The sequence below is a fragment of the Sinocyclocheilus rhinocerous genome, unplaced genomic scaffold (assembly GCF_001515625.1).
Source record: "Sinocyclocheilus rhinocerous isolate Xijiao unplaced genomic scaffold, SAMN03320098_v1.1 scaffold1441, whole genome shotgun sequence".
In the NCBI taxonomy this organism is placed as follows: Eukaryota; Metazoa; Chordata; class Actinopteri; order Cypriniformes; family Cyprinidae; genus Sinocyclocheilus; species Sinocyclocheilus rhinocerous.
Genome location: NW_015654063.1, coordinates 2,049,305 through 2,070,812, shown reverse-complemented (window position 1 = coordinate 2,070,812; position 21,508 = coordinate 2,049,305). Strand labels below are relative to the sequence as shown.

Here is a 21,508-nt window from a genome sequence, read left to right as displayed (position 1 = left end):
CTCTTGCGCTTGCAGTGTCTGATGAATGACAGAACATCCTAAAAATGTGGCAGTCAAAATAAAATAAACTATTAAAAAATGTGGGCTTGTGTTTTTAAACTCAAGTGGGTTCTGTTGAATATCATAGAAGACATTTTATGTAGATTTTTTTATTTTTTTATTTTTTTATGCAAGACCTCTCCAAGTGGTTCAACTTTGAAAAGCTCTGCCAAGTTTGAACTTCGTAGTGTAATTATATTTTGTACTTAGTATATTGTGTTTACGCCTCACTGGCTGTTCTTTGCAGTGATCTTGGGCATCACACTGACACCTACTGGTGTGGATGTACTCCAAGCCTGTATGATTTACTTTCTTCTGTGGAACACTAAAGAAGATATTCTGTGAGTCAGTGGGGTCCGAACAACATTGGACCCCATTGTATTTCATTGTATTGACAAAACACATATATTCTAGACAGATTTGAGGATGAGTAAATGATGACAGAACTGTCCGTTTAACTGCTGCCACTTCATACTGAAGCAGTTCACTAATCTTTGTTATTTTGTTACATTATTATGGCTGGTGATGTGAACAAATGGGGACAGATGGGGTTTGAGCCTATACATCATCTGAATAAAGATGCTCAGGTGGGTGGATTAACCTCACCATATTGAACAGCAGATGAAAAGAAGGTTAAACAATGGCATTACAGATAATATTTCAGTTGTGATACAGACTGATCCTAGATCTCTGCATCAAGTCTGGATGTTATTATGGATGTACAGTAGTTAACAGAAAACTGAACGCTGGGTCTGTGTGTGTGTATGTGTCTGTAGTAGTAGTAGTAGTAGTAAGTGTATTTTTGGCCAGTTTTCCTAAAGGGGCTATGTGATTGAAGTAAGCTGGCAGGCGCACATGGTTTGCTGTTTCACGCTCTAGTGAAAATCAGGTAGAAAGTGGTCTGGAGTCAGACACGCACTGAAAAGTAGAGCAGGCAAAGCTGGTGTCTCCGCGACGCACGTTCAGAATAACAATAACGAGACGACAGTTTTCTTCAAGATATCGGAGCGTTTTTTTTTTTCATGGAGATACAAAGATTGTGATCTGTACTTTCACCTGAGGTCTAGAAGCAGGAAACGTGGCAGCATGTGTGATGCTTGAGCTGGCAGAGCTTTCATTTTCTTTTGATAATAATGAAATGATTCAGTCATCAATATGAAGGATGAAGGAGCTCACTGGATGAGGAACAGCTTGTGTTGGAATCATTGTAAATAGATTTGGATTGAAGGGGGCGAATATCTTCCCCCGGTGCGTTCCTTTCAGATTCTCTTCAGAGATAAACACACTGATTCATAGTCTGTTTACACCCCAAGGCTCCTAATTTGTGGAGGATATGCTGTTCAATGACAAATTAATGGCATAAATCTCCTTTTCCCACTATTTCTCCAAGTCAGTTTTAGATTCTATTAAGTTGCTCTGTTTTCCTGCAGTGCATCATAGCAGTATTTAAAGCCGATTTTCAATCGTATGCTTCAATTACATTGTCGTTGGGGAATCCGAGGGAGGCAATGCACGACTCGACAACCTGCTGATTTAACGGCCTTTCCAACTCTACAAAAGCATCCAACAAGTTTGATATTATCGCTGACAGTCAAACTTTTTCTTCTCAAATGCAAAGCTACATATCACAAACATCATTTATAACGATTTCAACCAGGGGTGTCATGGTCTTACGGTTCACAGAGGGAGCCCTACGTTGGGCGCCACATTTGTGACAAAGTTTGAGAGAAATGTCACAAGCAGTCTTTCAGTCTCACTCTTCCAAGTTTAATTTAATAAATATGACTCAAACATTCATGGCCTATCAGTGCCCATACCAAACAGGATACATCTTCATGCTGTGCTGCACTGGAGCCAATGAGCAGAAATAATATTGAGCTTCTTCTCTCCACTCTAACATTTGGAGAAGAAATTCTCCTTAGGAAAGATGCTCTTTGAAGTCACAGTGCTAAAAATAACCCAGATATCCCTGTTACTTTGAGCTTCCACTGACACGCACACGGAGTGAGCTTTTTCCTGGCACAACAGTGTGAAGAACAACAGTGACACGCTTGTGTCTTAGCTGTCTGTGAATCCAAGCGGGAGTCAGTTTGAGTGTTCTGGTTAAGGCTGCACCATATATCAAAATAAAATCTAAAGCACGATACAGCAGAGTTTCAGAGCAGCTTGGTTTGTGGTAGATGTTGCTCCACACAAACTCAATGTCTGCATGTCACTTATAACTAGGGCTGGACGATTAATCGAAAATAAATCGAAAACGAAATTCAGAACCTCTAACCGGCTTAATTTTCCCATGTCGGTTATTTCGTTTTTTTAATCCATACTACCACGTGTGTAGTCGGTACTATACGAGTGTTGCGCTCACGTCTTTTGCAGCGTCTCGCACATGAGTAGCATGGTCAAAGAAAGAATTTAAACTTTTACATGCAGCGCCGCTCATCAATGTCAGTTCCCAAACGGAAGACCACGGAGGCGGGGCAAATGGTACAAGCTTTTGTTTACAGTAGCAGGTTTGCATGACAACTTTTGTATTTGACGGCAACGTGGCGGAGAAGTCATTCTGCTCTGCGCTTTTTTAAAAACCATGAGCGCTGAGAGCTGCGTCTCGCGGTTTTAGACACAAAAACGTGTTTTATGTGAATGGCCAGTAAGAACCTAGAGTAAATACTTGTGCATATAGCATGGCGGGAAAAGATAACTGAGATGATGTCCTGCTCTTTCTCCTAATCAGCAGTGTTCTATTTATATTCATTATTTAAAACATTTGTTTACAGGAGATGCAAGTTATTTATTTTCTACTTTTAACATTGCATTATTTAAAATGATATTCATTTAGAAGAGATACAAGTTATTTTATACTTTTTGCATGGCAGTATTTAAAATGTTTTTTTGTTTGTTTTTTTGCAAGAGATGCTGGTTATTTTCTACTTTTGACATGGCATTATTCATTGATTTATTTTGTTTGCAAGAAGCAAAGTTGTTTTCTATTTTTTTTTTTGGAAACTTGCTTTTTACAATACAACTGAAATGTGACTTTTTTCATAAGACGTCTTCTTTGCAAACAGTGTGTGCTTTGATTTCAATTGTTTGAAATATTCAACAAATAATTATAAATAGTTTGTTTCCTTCAATTATTTTAAAATCATTAAGGTAAGAAGTGCACTCTTTCATTTAAAAAAAAATCCCACCTAGTGGAGTATATTTACAGTACAAACCTAATGAACTATGAGGGCAAAAAAATAAATAAATAAAAATAAAATAATCATTCAATAATCGTAATTGAGGTAAAGTGTTCAATTAATTGAGTTTTGATTTTAGGTCATATCGCCCAGCCCTACTTATAACATGAATTTGGGAATGCAGTGTGAATCTGTTACTAGCAAAAGATAAGCTGTAGAGGCTCACTGCAGTTTTCTGCCAAAATAAAAGCTCAATGGATTAACCTTTGAGAAAAAATAGACGCAATTAAGAAATTAAGATAATTTTACAGGTGTATATATACACAGTACAACAGTATTGCATAGTAATAGATTTCTTACTATGTTTAAGATTTTTTTATGCAATAATTAAAAAAAATACCTCTTCACTTCTTGATTACTGAAAGATGTCTGGTTCTTGTAAAAAGTATAACCAGTGTGAACACACAAGTTTTGTTCCCCCCAAAATTGTTCAGCCCTAAAAGGATGGTTTGTACTCAAAATAATTTTAAGAGCAAGTCTTTATTTCTTAATATAAGTATTCAAGTAAAAATCCTGTGTCAAAATAAAAAAAAAATCAAAATGTCACTTTTTTTTCTCCTCTCTATCGTGCAACTCTAGCTCTGGTGTGTACGATTTCAGGCTCTAAATATTTTAATATATTAAAATGTAAAATATTTAATTCTAACATTCAATTTTCAGGATTATTTCAGGATTAATTATGTTCATATGTTATTTCTATGTATGCGCTAGACAGACCTTGTTGTTGACAGACCAGTGCCTTGTTGTCCATTCATTAGCTCTGCGGCTTTGCAGTTAGTGCATATGTGTCTCGTGTTTTAATAAATAAATAACATTAAATAAGATTTCTATTCCACTAACCGCATAAGCCAAACTGGCTACCAATAGCTGCTCGAAAAGAATGCACGTCACACCTCTGTTTATCAATTTGCACTGGCTACCAATAGCTGCTCGCATAAAATTCAAGGCATTAATGTTTGCCTACAAAACCACAACTGGCTCTCCACCCCTTTACCTAAATTATTACTTCAGACGTATGTGCCCTCTAGAAGCTTGCGTTCTGCAAGTGAATGGAGCGTTATTTTGCCATCCCAAAGAGGCACAAAATCACTTTAACAGACTTTTAAATTAAATGTTCCCTCCTGGTGGAATGACCTGCCCAAGTCAATCCGAGCAGCTGAGTCCTTAGCCATCTTCAAGAATCAGCAAAAAACACATCTCTTCCATCTTTATTTGACCCTCTAACTCTACACTCTCTATTCTAATTCTATTCTAAAAAAAAAAGTTTTGCCCCTTTTAGACTTGCACTCTATTCATTTACTAACAGCTTGCTTTCTTTAAAAAAAACTAACACTAGCTTCTCTATTCTTTTTGTATTCTATCTATTTGTTTTCTTTTTATTTATTATACAATTAACAAAAAGCAAAACAAAGGCCTCTAACAATAGCTTGCTCTATTCTTTTTCTATTCTATCGGTTTTCTTTTTATTATATTATTTTTTTAAAAACTCGCTACGTGTACTGCGTTAAGCTAACTGAGACTTGTTATAGCACTCACATATCGTTGCTCTTTTGTTGATTTTGATTGCTTGCATTATCCTCATTTGTAAGTCGCTTTGGATAAAAGCATCTGCTAGATGACTAAATGTAAATATAAATGTAAAAAGGGTTGTAAATGGCATTTTAAGTCGACTTAAGAAAATTAAAAGTAAAGATTTAAGGGATAGTTCACCCAAAAATGAAAATGATGTAATTAATAACTCATTCTCATGTCGTTCCAAACCCCTAAGACCTTCATTCATCTTCGAAACACAAATTAAGATATTTTTGATGAAATCCGAGAGCTTTCTGACCAAGCATAGACAGCAACATAAAAACCACGGTCAAGACACAGAAAGGTAGTAAGGACATTGTTAAAATAGTCCATGTGACATCAGTGGTTCTACCTTAATACTTTGTGTGCAAAGAAAACAAAAATAACAACTTTATACAATGTCTTCTGTGACAGTCTTCGACATATGCTCACAAGAGTACCACGACACATGCGTGTGCATTTCTCTGCTTGTAAACAAGGCACAGTGCATGTGTGTTCCATGTCAGAACGCCAGCTCCTGCGTGGATGGCGTGAATGGTGGCGGACTGACCCGGAAGAAAAGAAAACATTGAATAAAGTCATTATTTTTGTTTTCTTAGCGCACAAAAAGTATTCTCAGAGCTTCATAAAATTACAGTTGAACCACTGATGTCACATGAACTATTTTAACAATGTCCTCACAAGGATTCTGGGCCTTGAACGTGATAGTTCCCTTGCTGTCTATGCAGGTTCAGAAAGCTCTCGGATTTCATCAAAAATATCTTAATTTTCGTTCCGAAGATGAACGAAGGTCTTACTGGTTTGGAACAACACGTGGTGAGTAATTAATGACAGAATTTACATTTTTAGGTAAACTAACCCTTTAATAAAGGGGTCATATGATGCGATTTCATTTTTTCCTTTCTCTTTAGAGTGTTACAAGCTCTTGGTGCATAAAGAAGATCTGTAAAGTTGCAAAGACTAAAGTCTCAAATCCAAAGAGATATTCTTTATAAAAGTTAAGAGTTAGCCAGAAAATAATGTGTTTTTTTAACTTTAAACCACATAAACACATTTCATTACACCAAATACACAAAATAATGTTCTTTTTAGCAGCATCATATGACCCCTTTAAGAAACAATGCATATTGATCAATTTTAAAAATCCTTCTGTTACAGGAATACTCAAGACATTCTATCAGGGTAAGTTAAATCGCCTGTGTTTAATATTGGAGGATTTGCTGTGTTTGTTTGTGGTAAAGGCAGTGAACTGACATGACTGCACGTTGACTGAACGACGCCTGTCTAAAGACGCAGGGAAATCCTGATCCTGCCTGAATCTGGCAGCACTGCGGAGGATTATGCTCAACTGATCCGTCATGTAAGACATATGACAGAACTTTACTCTAAGCTGTCTTAGTCGGATTCCCTCCTGCATGTTCAATTCAATTCACATTTATTTCTATAGCACTTTTCATAATATATATTGTTTCAAAGCAGCTTTAAAGAAAAATGCATGTCCCAAACCTAACAGTCAAGAAGCCATAAGTGACTGTGTCAAAGAGAAAATCGGCAATGATGTATTTGAAACATGAGGTATGCGCATCTTTACCAATCCCTGACTGGAACTCGACACACATGTGACTTTAAAGGTTTAGTCATGATTCACTCACCTTCATGCTGTTCAAAATCTGTATGAGTGGCTTTTCTTCCATAGAGAAACAAACTTTTAAGAATATCCTTGCCACTCTATTCCACATGCTCATTGGTGATGTGCTTGCCAATTACAACTAGGGATGCACCGAATGTTCGGCAACCGAACTTATTCGGCCGAATAAGTGAAAAGGCAGAATAAATTGTACCGAACAATGACTTGATGCGATCAAATAGCAACCAGCGCAGAGTGAGAGGCGCGCATTCTTTATAATGCAGCAAACATGACGGCAGTGTGGAAGCATTTAAAACTGTCCATAAAAGACGCAAAAATCATTACAAGCACCGACAGCAAGAGACGGTTTAGTGCTGCAGCGCATGTCTTCGATGAGAAGAGGAAGGGGTGACAAGAACTCTATCAACATTCATAAATGTTAGTATTGTAATTTTACTGTTGTTCTGTAAAATAAAATAAAAAGTAAGACAATAATAATGATAATAATCATTACAACAGCTCTGTTAATACGTTTATTATAACATTCACACGGTGTTCAAATTAGGACCTGTAATATTTTAAAATTAGTTTAGTTTTAAAATAAATCTCTTCTTAGCAAGGCTGCTTTTAATTGTACAGTAAAAATACATGCCTGATTCAAGAAGGGGGTCTGATGACCAAAAAATATTATTTTACTAACTCATTAATTTTAAAGGTGCTGTATGTAAGTTTTTGACTCTACTAAAGCATAAAAATACCATAATATGTTTGCCAGAACGTTATGTTTTCTAATACACGCACGCATTGCATGTATTCTGACAGCGCTGCAAGAACTCGCGGCTGATCTGCTTGTTAACCAGTGTTCAAAGTGCAAAGCGCGAGGAAAATCTGTGCTAAACAGTAGTAAGACAATAATAATGATAATAATCATTACAACAGCTCTGTTAATACGTTTATTATAACATTCACACGGTGTTCAAATTAGGACCTGTAATATTTTAAAATTAGTTTAGTTTTAAAATAAATCTCTTCTTAGCAAGGCTGCTTTTAATTGTACAGCAAAAATACATGCCTGATTCAACGTCAATCTGGCAACCTGCGTGTGCGTCAAGTCTGAGGAGGAGGGCCCGGGTGAAAAAAACCCTCTCCAATATTTTGAATTTGGACTGCAATACCTAGTTCAACCACTCGGTGTCAATCCTACATACAGGACCTTTAAGTTAAATTGTGCTTTGTTGGTAGTGTCTGCTAGAATGTTAAAAATTTTCTGTTAAATATTTTTTAATTGTTCTTTTGTAATTGATTTTCCTCTTTGAAAAGCAAGACAAAACAGTAAAAAGCACATTTTGACTATTTAATTTATGCAATGGTGAAAAAAAATTGGCAAAAATACATGGGGGAAAAAACTCAAAAAAACATGTTTGGTGTTCGGTGTTCGGTATTCGGAATTCGGCCGTCGGCCCAGTGTTTCATTTTGTTCGGTTTCGGCTTCGGCCAATAATTTTCATTTTGGTGCATCCCTAATTACAACGGCTGTCAGGAAAGATGGACATGTCTTCCCTCCCCTACATCTGTGTTACTCAAATGCACTTGGAAACACACACACCTATTAAGGCTGGTCAGGGGTATGGTGTGTCAACTCAAGGAGCTCATTAAATTCTCAATACCCTGGTGGAAGAGTGCAGGGAAGCAAGCAGTCATGTTTTGCATCTCTTCCATTTTATTTTTTCCTTCATTCTTCAGCACACAAACCTTTTAATCGTATTAAAGAGAGTTGTCACGGATGACACAGTTGAAAAGAAATAACAAGACTTCTCCTGAAAACCCCATTAAAACACTTGACAGGTGCAGATTTCTTTCCAGTGTTGGCCCAAAACGTCTGCAATACTTAGAGAAACCTGTTAGCTACAGCATATTTTTGATTTCGTATTCCCCTAATTGCAATTTAAATCATTAATATTTTTGCCACAGTTTTCCAGAAGAGAGACTGCTATACTAGAAGTGAAATCTGTCAGTTATTAAGTACACTAGCATACAGATGATCTCAAACCTAATGTACTATAAGATACAAAACTCACATTTTGATTTGGTGTCTGTGTTTGTGGTGTATTTCTCACCAGTAGCAGCAGCAGCACCATATCTGCGTGATCGCAGGCACAGGCCACATGCAGGGCAGTCCAGAGGTCTTCATCCTGCAGGTTGACATTCAGTCCTTTCTCTATCAAAATCTCTGCTGCGAACACATTGTCATGGCGGGCGCACTGCAGAGATAAAAGCAAAAGAGATACAGACATGTAGCATTCCCAGTCACAGAGGAGCAAGAGGATTTCACTTCTCATCTTATAGAAATCTCCATTTCCCCCCCCACAAAAACTTATCATGGTTTCACCAAAATATTAAGCAACAGAACTGTTTGTAACTGCACTGAAAAAAAATGGTGTAGAAACAATTTTCACAAATCATAAGACACTAAAGCCTGGAGTAATGGCTGACTTGCATCCACTAAAAATGGACAGTAGTTGATTAAAAGTCATTACAAAAACCATCAAATGCACATGGTTATGTTTTTCTATCTAATATGAAATCCATACATTTATGTAGCTTAATACTTTTTGCACCCACTGCAATTTTAGGAAAGATATTTCATTGAATATATGTCAACTGCCTCAAACTTAAATCTTTTGCCGAATAACAAACTTTCAGAGTGCTTTAATGAATGAGTGCATTAACTTTATTCAGACATTATTTAGCTAATCTACTGTGCATTTAAATGAGACATTTAAATGGATTAAAAAGATTTAGCTCTTTTCACATTAGATAATTGCAATAATTGCACTGAGGCACAGGTTGATTTCTGCTAGAGGTGCAATAATCAAAATTGTAATTAAAAAATAATTTCATATATTTGCATTGGATATGAATGGTTGATTTCATATGCAGCACCATAAAAAATGTATTGTTTTCTGTTTGAGCATCTCTGACTCCTAGACAGTGCCAAGATTTAATTAAACGTATCCAATTACTGCTGAAATTGGATTTGTTTCTGTTTAGCTGTACTATACCCTGGCGAACCCTTTAAATTTATTTACCTCTCTATGGTCACAAAATTAACTAACAAAATATTGAGTCATCCATCTTGCTTGAGTGTAGTGCTCACACACTGGACCGGGTCTATTAAAGTCAGTGTCACTGAATGGTGTCAAATGTTTCCCTGAGTTACAATGAACCAACTAAAGGGAGTGTAATGGACGCCCACCATTTAGTTGGCAAACAGGCACTGAACAGAACATATCGGTGTCATAAATAACCAGGCATTGTCAAATAAAGGAAAATTAATTAATAACGGCTTCAACCCTCTTAAGCTTTACAAAAAAAGGCTCATACACTGGCTGGCTGCAGTCACATTTGACCGGGAACAGTAAGAGTGTAAGAGTCTGAGTCATTTAGATTTGTTTAAATTTATCTTCTTTTGAAACTCTACTACAGTAAAATAAAATATTAAAAAAGAGAGAGAATCTAGGTGCAAAGCTTTCTTTCTATGCATCCACCTGTTGCGTAAGAATTTTAGATTTTATGTTTATAAAAAATAAATTTGGAAATGTATTTAGAGATTATCAAACTATTATTTGGTAAGTTTGGTATATATTTAATCATTCTGAAGCTTCATTTTTGCTGCAATGCTCACAGTCAGACTGAGGATGCCATTTTTTATATAAAAAAATGGCTGAACAGCTTATAAGGGTTACAGAACATGTTACAGGAATACAGAGCATGTGTCCCAGGTGTGGCTTGTCGAATCAAATTTTAAAGTCAGAACATTTTATAATATTCCTTTAAAATAAGTCTCCATATATTGTAGAGGATCTCAGAGGTAAAGGAACTGAGTTTTGGGACATTGATTTTACACAGGGACAGTTAGATATTCTGCTGAGGACATCACAGCCACAGTGTATGACGGCTCAAGAGGCAAGGCGCATGTAACTGAATTTGTCAGAGCTTGTCCTTATGTTCTTACCAGATGGAGCAGAGATCCTCCTGAGGAAATCACTGTGTTCAGGTCAGCTCCCTCCTTCAGCAGCCTCAGCACTGGAACAAAAGAAAAGCATGGGGGGATGAATATATTTGCAAAATGAACACTTCATCAAATCTCAGCGACCCTTTCTGCACACAAACACATAGTGAGGAAATATGATGAATTGGTAGAATCTCTACAGACACTGGAGTCACATACTGGCTCTGTTCCAAAACCTAGTGTGCTGCCTAGCTGTCTACAGCCTACACAGGCACCAACCTTATAAGGCCACATTCTTATGGAAATGAAACCTCACAAGTGAAGTTATAACACTCTACATAGACAGAAACAAACAGTGCTACTTAAATAAAGTGCAGGAGTTTGGTGTTAGCATGTTGCTAAGCTAACAAACATATCTTGTCAAACTAGTCAAAAAAAAATAATAAATCTCCCCATGTTCGCCATCTTGGATAAATTTCTCATTCTCCACAAAAGATACATGCAATGTTGCCTTCAAATTCAGCCAAAACAAGGTTTCTCAGAAGACAAAGATCAAAATAATACTAGCCCGGTGTTTACTTTACAAACAAGGATCAAACTTACAGCCTTTGCCGCTATTCTTAACCATTGGACTGTTGACAGTCCTTAACTCAATCACTGTGACAGTGTATAGTGCATATTGACAGTCTTATCCTGTCTTTCCCTACGGCCCAGACTCAAGTGCACTACATCACACATGGCAAAGCCCCACTGACTTTAATTACTGAAGAACCTATCAGACACTTTATACTGATTCCCACCAAAATGTAGCATAAAGAGCACTCCTAGCATGGCGTTTACTGTAAATGAGCACAGTAATGAAGGAAAGGGACTCGACGTTGATCCCAAATAACCATGGGTGAAAGAACATTCACACAAATGTTGGTAAATTCCTGAGGGATTTTTCAGCTCCATAGCGTGACAACATACTGGTCTGGAATTGTGTCTCAAACACGCTCAGTGGGGAACAAATCCGCTTACATAGAGAAATGAAAGAGGCATAGGCCCATATGATCTCAGCAGAGATCACTAAATCACTAAAGAGTGAAGAAAAGACAGATGTGCACACAAAAACAACAACAAAAATGTTAGCATCAGCAGGTTAGCCTTCTGTGGCTTTCTGGAAACCACTCAGGCATATCGAAAGGAATATCTCCATTCAGCGGATCACTAAACCAGAAAGGAACATTTTTAAACAACTGCACAAAGGGAAGATGACAAAAATGTAACGTAAAGGCAGGTTCACACTAAGAACAGTTGCTATAAAGATGATAATAAATCTTTCATAAATTGCCTTGACTGCTCTAAAATATAAGACACCAGTGTTTCAGGAGTTTAGTATACGGAATAGGACACATGCTTATTTAATAACTGTTTTGTTTCCTATTTGGGTTTATGTATAGGGCAATGCATTATTGATGTATATGCATTATTATTTCTTGTTATGGTTTTAAATCTGTATTTAACCTCAGAATGATCTCAAAGTAAGTCTGATTTTTTTGGTGGCTGTGCTTTAAAAATTAAAGTATTATAATCGTAATTCAAGTAATGAAGGATTTCTTTAAATAGGGTAACTTGTAATCTGTAACTTATTACTTTTCCAAAGTAACCTTCCCATCACTGGTCATTATGCATCATTATGCACTGTTATTACTATAGTAAGTACATGTAGCATTTTACAAGGACACTGTAAGTGTTACCTAGAATTTTTATTTTTGGGTGACTTGTCCCTTCACTTCTCCATTTCCTTGACAGCCGTGGCTGTGGCATGTGTTTTCCCAAACGTCAGTGTGATGGATGGCTTGGAGGCTGAATGGGTGAATCTCCGAGATCACTCAACAATCCCCATCAGGAAACTGAACACTGGTCTGGATTATACAAAGCTGCCAACCCAGGCAAATAAAAATGAATGAAGATCCCAGAGAGGAAATGAGGCAGGGTGTAAGGCTTGTAAAGGACACTGTCTGATGTACGCCAAAGCAATCAAGGGCTATTCAGCGATAAAAGGTTTGCCATGCAATGTGCCAGATTAGTTTGATGCATCTAATGACCATTTTTTGTTGATCTTCACAACACAATGGTGGCTGTGCATCTTTGCAGCCATTGCAAAACATGCAATCAATGCTAATCGCACACACCTACCAAGTCTTCAGGTCTTTGGAAAGATGAGCTCCAACAGATCAATATGTCTTAAACTAGGTAATAAATCTAGTATGTACCTGAATGATTTCTGCACATAACACACATATGTGCTCGATTCATTATTTGCCAGGACAGAATGAAGGTTAATTACAATGGTAATTATCATAGGATCAAGCTGGTTATAAAGCCCTACCCAAGCTTTAATATTATGACCCTCACAGGAGTGGTTACCACCTCAAACAGATGTGCTTCAACACAGCTGGAACGAGAGGTTAAGTAGTCGGCCCACGGTTCCACAGCCGTTTATTCAGGCTGTATACCTATTTACACATGAGAACATGCCCAGTCTGAGTAGCTGTGGTGAGGTAGAGCAGTTCATGCTAATAATACAGTCTACACTCATTCATATTTATGAGGTGTTGTTATGGCGATCTGACTCAGCGATATGCATGGCTGGCTCGTTTGTTAAACCCGATAACGCTGAATGCTGAAAACATCTATGCGACCTCCATTATGCTTTGCGCAACAAGAATCTAATAAAAACCAACTATCCTCACACCATTGTAGCAATCTAAAACACCATCATGGACAACGTGCTACTACAATGAGTGAATATAATAACATCCGAAACAGCTACTTAATGGAATCCTTTTTTTTTTTCTCGAAAGAATTGATTTGCTTCTAATACAAAAACATTAGTCCAATCAACTTCAATCAATGCTGTTCATGTAGAATCCGACGCTCAGACCTATTATTAATCAGCTTTTCCGATCTGCAGTCATTAGCAGTCAGCGAGCTTAATTAATTTCCCAAGTCTCTTTGCTCTAATGAGTACCAGAAAAGTCTTTCGCATACCCAGGGCAAATTCTTCAGCATGTTTCCGTTCCTCTAGGGTAAACAACGATTTCACTTTCCGTAGGCTCAGTGTAGTTTGAGTTGCTGATGGGACGGAAATGGCCACCCTTTGAGAAAAACCCAATCAACATATTAATGCAACAATCTTCATTATCTCACCACAGATTGGGCAATATTACACCTGATTTCTGCTTTCCACCTGCTTGGAAATGAGATTGTGTTCCTGTATTAAAAGGGTTAGTTCACCCAGACATTAAAGTTCTGCCCCGGGGCACATTTTGATACGGTAATGGATAGAAATTGTCTTCACCTCCAGTATAGAGCCATTCCCCAGCTGTAAATGCAACAAAGAACTGCTTTATCCTTGAGAAATGATAGAAGATATTGCAAGTTTTGTTTACTGCAATGGATTGTAGGTAAATATCTACCTCATTCAGCACTCTTTGTTTACTGTCTTATAAAATCCTGTTTCCATTTTGTTGTGAGATACCACTGCAAATGATTCAGCGCATGAGTGAACTGTCTAAATGGATCAAACTGAATCACAATTACTTTCAGAGCTTTTTGCAAACTCATTTAACCGATGAGGTCAGTAGCAGCTCATCTGCAAATATGGCGTCAATAGTCTGATTTTAAACAGCTAACAAACATACATGATATGACTGCTGAAATATTGTCAGAGAAAAATATTCTCAGGTCTGTACACATGATCGCCATTCTCAGACAAGGATTTATCAGTAATATTTTACTGAGACACTGTGGTATCTTATTAGAGCGTGTGCCCCAGTAAATAGGGTCTAGTGATTTTCATTTTTATTTTTCTGTTGAACACAAAATCAGAAGTTCATCAGAATGTCCAGGCTGCTCTTTTCCATTCAATAAAAGTGAATGGTCACCAGGAGCTATTAGCTCAAAAAAAGCCTCATAAAAGTATCATAACAATGGTCCATACAACATGTACACCATATTCACAGTCTTCTGAAGTCATACAGTAACTTTATGTGAGGAACAGGCCTAAATTTAAATCATCATTCACTGAAAATCCTGCTTGGATAGCCATGGCCACCCCTGACTGTATTGGAAAATTGGCTCTAAATAACTCCTTTGGTGCTCTACATAAGAAAAAAAATAACAGGTTTCAGAAGGTGATGATCACAGAATTTTTCATTTTTGGGTGAACCGTCCCTTTACAAAGCTGTTCAGCAATTGGCCCGGAATGATACATTTAGCAATAACAGTGCTTAAAGGGTTAGTTCTCCCAAAAATGAAAATTCTGTCATTAATTACTCACCCTCGTGTCGTTTCAAACCCGTAAGACCTTCGTTCATCTTCAGAACAAAAATTAAGATATTTTTGATGGAATCTGAGAGCTGTCTGACCCTGCATAGACAGCAACGCAACTGAAATGTTCTCAAGGTATTCTCGTAGCTTCGTATAATTGCGGTTGAACCCCTGATGTCACATGGATTATTTTACCGATCTCTGCTACGTTTCTGGACTTTTCACAACATTTCAGTTGTGATGCTGTCTATGCAGGGTCAGACAGCTCTCAGATTCCATCAAAAATATCTTAATTTTTGTTCTGAAGATGAACGAAGGTCTTACGGGTTTGAAACGACATGAGGGTGAGTGATTAATGACAGAACTTTAATTTTTGGGTGAACTAACCCTTTAATGTTTGCATGAGCACAAGACTATAATTTACAAAATGGTCCACTTAACCATGGAGAAAATGGATTAACTCTGTGTAGTCATTAGAGGACAGAATTTCTGCTGACTGCAAAGAGAGAAAACAACCTGTGCATGTTAACATGGAGCTACAGAGCCTGATGAGCACATCTGTTAGATGGTCCGGCTGCAGGCATTAGAGGAAACACCAGAGACCACCCGCCAGTGTGTTAGGCCTCTTTACCGACCGCAAGTAAACAGAGGTCAGCAGACACACTTAGCCCATAAGGTGTCTTTGCACAGTGGTCAGAATCATGCTGTGTTATTGAATCCGCTCAAGTCAATGTGGAGTATTACTGGTGGAACCAATTTCAACTCATTTGGGTCAAATGAACCATTAGGCCTAACACACTGTTATCATAACTGGCCAATTACAGGACTCAAATGGAGCAGATACAGACAGTCTAATATTCACATCAGCAACTCCGTGATGAAACTGAACATTTGGTTGATAATCTCCTGCATTTCCTATTACTAGATGTTGGGAGCAAGAGTGGGCGAGATTCAACCTGTCACGGGAAAATGGGAAAACAGCTGTTGAAACATGTGGCGTTTCCATGGAAACCAGGCATGGGGAAAGGAGAGGACGAGAGAGGAAAAAGGAAGATAGTAGGAGATGAGAAATTAAAAGATAAGGAATATGGACAACACGCAAATGCTCTCGTTACTTTTGGATGCCACAGACCGCTCGATAATGTTCTGAAGGATTCCTAAAATATATGGACAGTTACAGTATATTTATTTTCACATATAAATACTTATTTAAACTGCAAAAAAAATAATTATTATATATATTTATATACACACACACACACACACACACACGTAAGGGGGTCTGAATACTTTCCGTACCCACTGTATATATTTATATACACACACACACACACATGTTCAAATGTTTCAGGTTAGTAATTTTTTTAATGTAAAATCAGTAACACAGTGAAATATTACTTTAAAATAAATACATTTTTAAATGTAATTTATTCCTGTGATGGCAAAGCTAATTTCAGCAGTCATTACTCCAGTCTTCAGTGTCAAATGAACCTTCAGAAATCATTCTAATATGTTGATTTGCTGCTCAAGAAACATTTATTATAGTTAGTTAGTAGTAGTAGTAGTAGTAGTAGTAGTAGTTGTTGTTGTTGTTGTTGTTGTAGTTGAAGTAGTAGTATTAAAAACAGTTGCTTAATATTTTTGTGGAAACCTTGAATACATTTTTAAAGGATTATTTGAATAGAAAGTTAAAAAACAGCATTTAATAACAACTAATAGATAATTTTTGTAGTGATTTAAAAATGTTTAATGTCATTTTTTTATCAATTTAATGCATCCTGGCTGAATCAAATTTTCTATACCAAAAAATAAAGAAATTTGGTACATTTCTTCTTATTCTTATTCCTTTAAAATCTGATTTAAAAAAATCACCTGAGTTGAAGGCCAAAGAGGGAATAGGACAGAGTAAGGGGCGATTATTAGACTAGTATGGTTCTAGTTGCCTCATGTATGTGGGGGTTGTTGGTCTGTGTATGGCTGCGAGTTTGAGATACGGAGGACTTTGTCGCTAAGGATATTGTGCCAGATATACAAACAAACCCTTTAGAAAATTGCCTCTATTGTTCTTTGATCTCTTGAGTTAAATCAAATCCATTGCTGAACTGTAATGAAGTGCATGAATGTATCTTGCATAATACACTACAATAGTGCATTATGTTCTGGAGCAGGATACAGGTGTCATCCATTAGCCCAAATATAATAGGCAAACGGAGCCAGTCGTCTAGGCAATGTGGATGGGCTTAGACCATGTTAATGTAAAACACTAATGGGAGGAGGGGTGTATGAGAAGAGCACACAACAAATTGATGTCCTCCAGAGGTTTGAATTCAATCAGTGGCACCACAAAGAGACATATTGAATCATTCAGATAGTGTGTGTATATAACCATTTGAAACACATTAACTCAGTGCCAAAACCTAGCGAGCTGCACTGCTGTCTACTTTCTAGATAGAAAGCCGTCTTTTAAGACAGTATCCTAACTGAAATGGAACCTCATAAGTAGCAGTCTACACACTGAAGCAGAGCTGCTCGTGTGAAACTCAATTTCAACGGAGTGTGGTGTTAGCATGTCACTAGGCTAACAGCTCAGTACTCTAAGCATGGAAATATCATAAACAGTGAAGAAAATAGTTGAACTTCAGTTCAGTTGAACTCTTAAAACAATAAGCAAAATGCAATTTGGCCTAAATTTATCTCACCTCATCTGCCATTTTGGTTTTGTTTTCCACAGAAATCACCTCAGTGAGCTTCCATGCTCTTTAAATGGATTCCCCTTCAAGTTCACATTTCTTCCATCTCTCCATCCTTTCCTCATTTGAACCCCCATGTCCCTCCATGTTCCACCATCAATGACAAGAGACTTCAGCCTTTCATCTCTGAAATGAATCGTCTTCTACTTCAGAAAACAGCTAAGTAAGTTTCTCTTTATCTCTAGACCTGAGAGAAATCTGTTGGGAGTTCCAGTCAAGCATAGACGCTTCATGTTTTTGAAATGGGCTTTTGGAGGCCTGGCTATGTTTTCTTGATCAAGGGAGAGTTCAGTCCAATAAAAGGAGGATGATTTGGGAGCAATGTTGAGGTTAAAATGGGCTCACTGGGGTGGTAAAAAAATCGTTCCAGCTCATTGAAAGTAATATTAATAACAAAAAAAAAGTATGAAAACTCATCATGCGTAGTCAGTACTTATATCCCATTCATATTCCTAACAGAAAGCTTTTGACCCAGAGAGAGCTGAAGTGACAATTGACAACATGTCATCGTATCCCATCCAATCCTATGCCTGGCAAAACTGTTTTGGATCAGTGGACACAGGCCAGTTTGGCACCCAAGAAAAACAAGTTAGATATGCTGCTTCGAATCATCAGCTAACAAACCACCAGCTTCTGACCTAGATTTCAGCTTGAGCAGCAGAGAAGTGGACATACAATATTTCTTGAAATCACCACCCTATGAATGAGTGATTAATGTTTGGTTTAATTTTATTTCATCTTTTCAATTGGGGATACAAAACCCATCACATTCATTTTCTCGCCTAGGTCATAAGGAGTTAAATGAACATCTGGGCCAAAAAGACCATCTACTGAAAATACACTGCATAGAATCTCATTCAGGAATTGGGTATATAACATCAGTATTAACATATCAATGCCTTCATTTACTTGTCAAAGCCACATTTACTGTTCAGAAGTTCAGCTTGTCAATTATAACAAACATACGTAAAGTTATACAAACCTACCTGACTGTGTGTAGCACCTGCAGCTCTGCATTCCTTGAAGAAAGCGGTCATTAGAAATAAAAGGCTGAAGTTTATAGGTCCCTTTTAACAAGGTCCTATCATTTATTTCTGAACTAAACAGTTGTTTTGTTAATACATACTTCAATAAAAATGTTCTTTAGGGATCATATATAATCGTTATGATGAAATTTAGGCAAGGGTTAATTCTGATTGATTTTACAAGGACACACAAACACCATCTGCAATGATACAACTGCCAAGCCTCAAACGAAAGATGTTAAAGATTGACCAATAAGACTGCATTCAGTTAAAAACAAGTATAAAAAGCGGGTGCTACTAAAACAGTTCAAATTGTACATGGCTCAACATGTACACTCTCAGTAATGAAATTGAATGTTATTCCTCCATCTGTTAGTTCTTGCTAATTTCCATTCTGTCTCACAGAGCGAATGGCGCATTGCAGGAATGCCACTAGCACTGCATTACAGTGGGCTGTGAGGGGCTTATAAACACTCTCATTCGCTCACTCCCAGAGCTCTGTCATTATTCCATTATCCTGACAGCCATTTTATGTTTCCTCCGCAAACCACCTGCCAAAATACATGGCCATGATATGTTACATCATTCCGCCCCATTCCACAGGCTTTCAGAAGTAGGACACGGCACTTCAATCTTAATCCTTGTGTAAAGTGTCTACAGAGTCTCTTGAGGTTCAGAGAATCATTCCCATGGGGCATTACTGATGAGATGATTCTGACCTCTTGGTCTTTCAGAATGATGGGCACTGCAGTTTGTGGTCATCTTTAATTTGTGTCGCAGAGATGAAATGATGATTTAGTGGCATTTACTGGGACCCTGAGACACAGTGTGCTGGAAGGAATGATGCCCGCCCATACGGTCTTTAAAGGACTGCTGGGTAATATTTTTTTTATTGGTAAAGATTTTTCCAGTTGTCCTTGTGCCTGATATTTACATCTCAGCCTTAGACCATAGATATTGATGGACATTCCTGGAGATTTTTTTTAAAGATCTCATTTCTTGTGAGACCATGGTCACACATAAGATTTGGTTTGTGGTAGATGTATAAGATAAATGCAATAAATTGAGTGTGTCATGCCACTCTTGGACAGCAGTGACGGGAAACAAGTAAAATAGCAAAGCCTTAAGACAGGGGTAGGCAAGTTCGGTCCTAGAGAGCCGCAGTCCTGCAGAGTTCAGCTCCAACCCTGAAAAAAAAACTCACCTGCCTATAGCCTTAGTAATCCTGAAGACATTGATTAGCTTGTTCAGGTGTGTTTGATTAGAGTTGGAGCTGAACTCTGCAGGACTGCGGATCTCTAGGACCGAACTTGTCTACCCCTGCCTTAAGACAAAGCGTTATCATGCTAAGGTTATTAACCTTTTTAAATAAAATCTGATCGGTAGTAATTTTGATAGAACATACCAAAGCAAAGCAGATTCACACTATCCTGTATATGGAGCAACCTTGGTATGAATATAGATAAACAAGAAAGATGAAATTCTTATTAGAACAGATCTTTGGTCTAAAAGCAAATCCGTTTTCTTAATATTTTGTAAGTTAAACAACTCCGATTTGTTGCTGTTCTTAAATGTAAATGCATGAAAGTGAATTTTCCAATTCAGCAGGTTTAGAGTGAGATGAATTCAGCATGATTTACTGCAAGTAAGTCAGCACAGATTCTGTGTAGTGCTCTGAAAAACCTTGTAATATAACAGCTATTGCACAGAATAAGAGAGACAGATGACATTGGGATGGCATAATCTACTTTAATCAAGTCATTATCAAGCTCCTGTTAAGATTTTACATTTTATGGAGACTACACTCTTTGATGTAGGTCAACAATTTCAGTTTTTAATGAGAGACAGCTGCTGAAAAGCTGTATGTACACTCTAAAAAATGCTGGGTTGTTTCAACCCAACGTTGGGTCAAATATGGACTAACCCAACTTTTGGGTTAAAACTTTAATTAAAAAATTTAACCCAACTGTTGGGTTAGTCCATATTTGACCCAATGTTGGGTTGAAACAACCCAGCATTTTTTAGAATGTATCATGCTCAGTCATATGCACTGGTTCACTTTAAGAAAAAAGTGTTTAATATCTTGCAGGAGATCAAGACTACAGTATCTGTAGTCCAATTAAAGCTTTCTCTCTATTACTCCGCTGTTTTAAATACTTTCTTTGTGGAATAACCTGAATAAAAGACAGGATACCAAAGGAAAAAGATGAAGCAATATTTTTTTTATGTATCCATGTCATATTGAAGGATTCGGTTTCTGACATCTACCAAAGTTGCAAAGAAAATTTTAACTTCAATCATGTTTACTGCATTAAGTGTTTTCAGTTGTACCTCCACCATTTCTAAACACACACCAAGTCTATGTGCATCAAGTTTTGTTAATTTCAGACGTTATTTTAACGATCTGAGCGCATGGTCTAAAGCGCATGGCGCAGGTGGACTCGAAAAATATTGCGCCAGACTTTAGACCAGGTTTGAGTTGGTCTATGGTGCAGTCTATTTTCAGTTCCTCAAAATAGCAACACCTCGTTTTCAGACCAGCACGCACAAATGGGCACAAATGCATTTGCTGTTTAAATAATGCGGCGCAGGTCAGGAAAACGCATTGCACCGGGTGTATGATAGGGCCCGTTCACTAAAGGAGATATAGGTTCATTCAGGAGCAACACCAGATCGCCAGCAACGCCAGACTAATCAAAATTCTTCTGAGAAATATTTGTGATGAAGGTTTTATAGAAATTACACCAAATTTTGTTCAAAATGGACAAACAGCCTAGGACGAGTTAAAAAAAAAAAAGTGACAAAATTCTGAGATATATATTTTGTAAGCCTTGACTCAAGGATTCGGGAGGAAACAAAATGTCTAGCCTTTTATAGTTACAGAGGTAAGAACTAAACCCCAAATCATCTTATAACAGCACCACCAA

At 37.4% G+C, this 21,508-nt stretch overlaps 1 protein-coding gene across 1 annotated transcript in view; it reads right to left on the bottom strand.

Annotated features, from left to right (window-relative positions):
• myo16 (myosin XVI) overlaps positions 1-21,508 on the bottom strand; it is a 194,543-nt gene that overhangs the window by 123,116 nt on the left and 49,919 nt on the right. Inside the window, exons 3-4 of the mRNA XM_016523312.1 lie at positions 10,493-10,563; positions 8,595-8,738 (exon numbers count right to left, since the gene is read on the bottom strand). Coding sequence (XP_016378798.1) covers positions 8,595-8,738; positions 10,493-10,563 — 215 coding nt within the window. The remainder of the gene's footprint in view (positions 1-8,594; positions 8,739-10,492; positions 10,564-21,508) is intronic.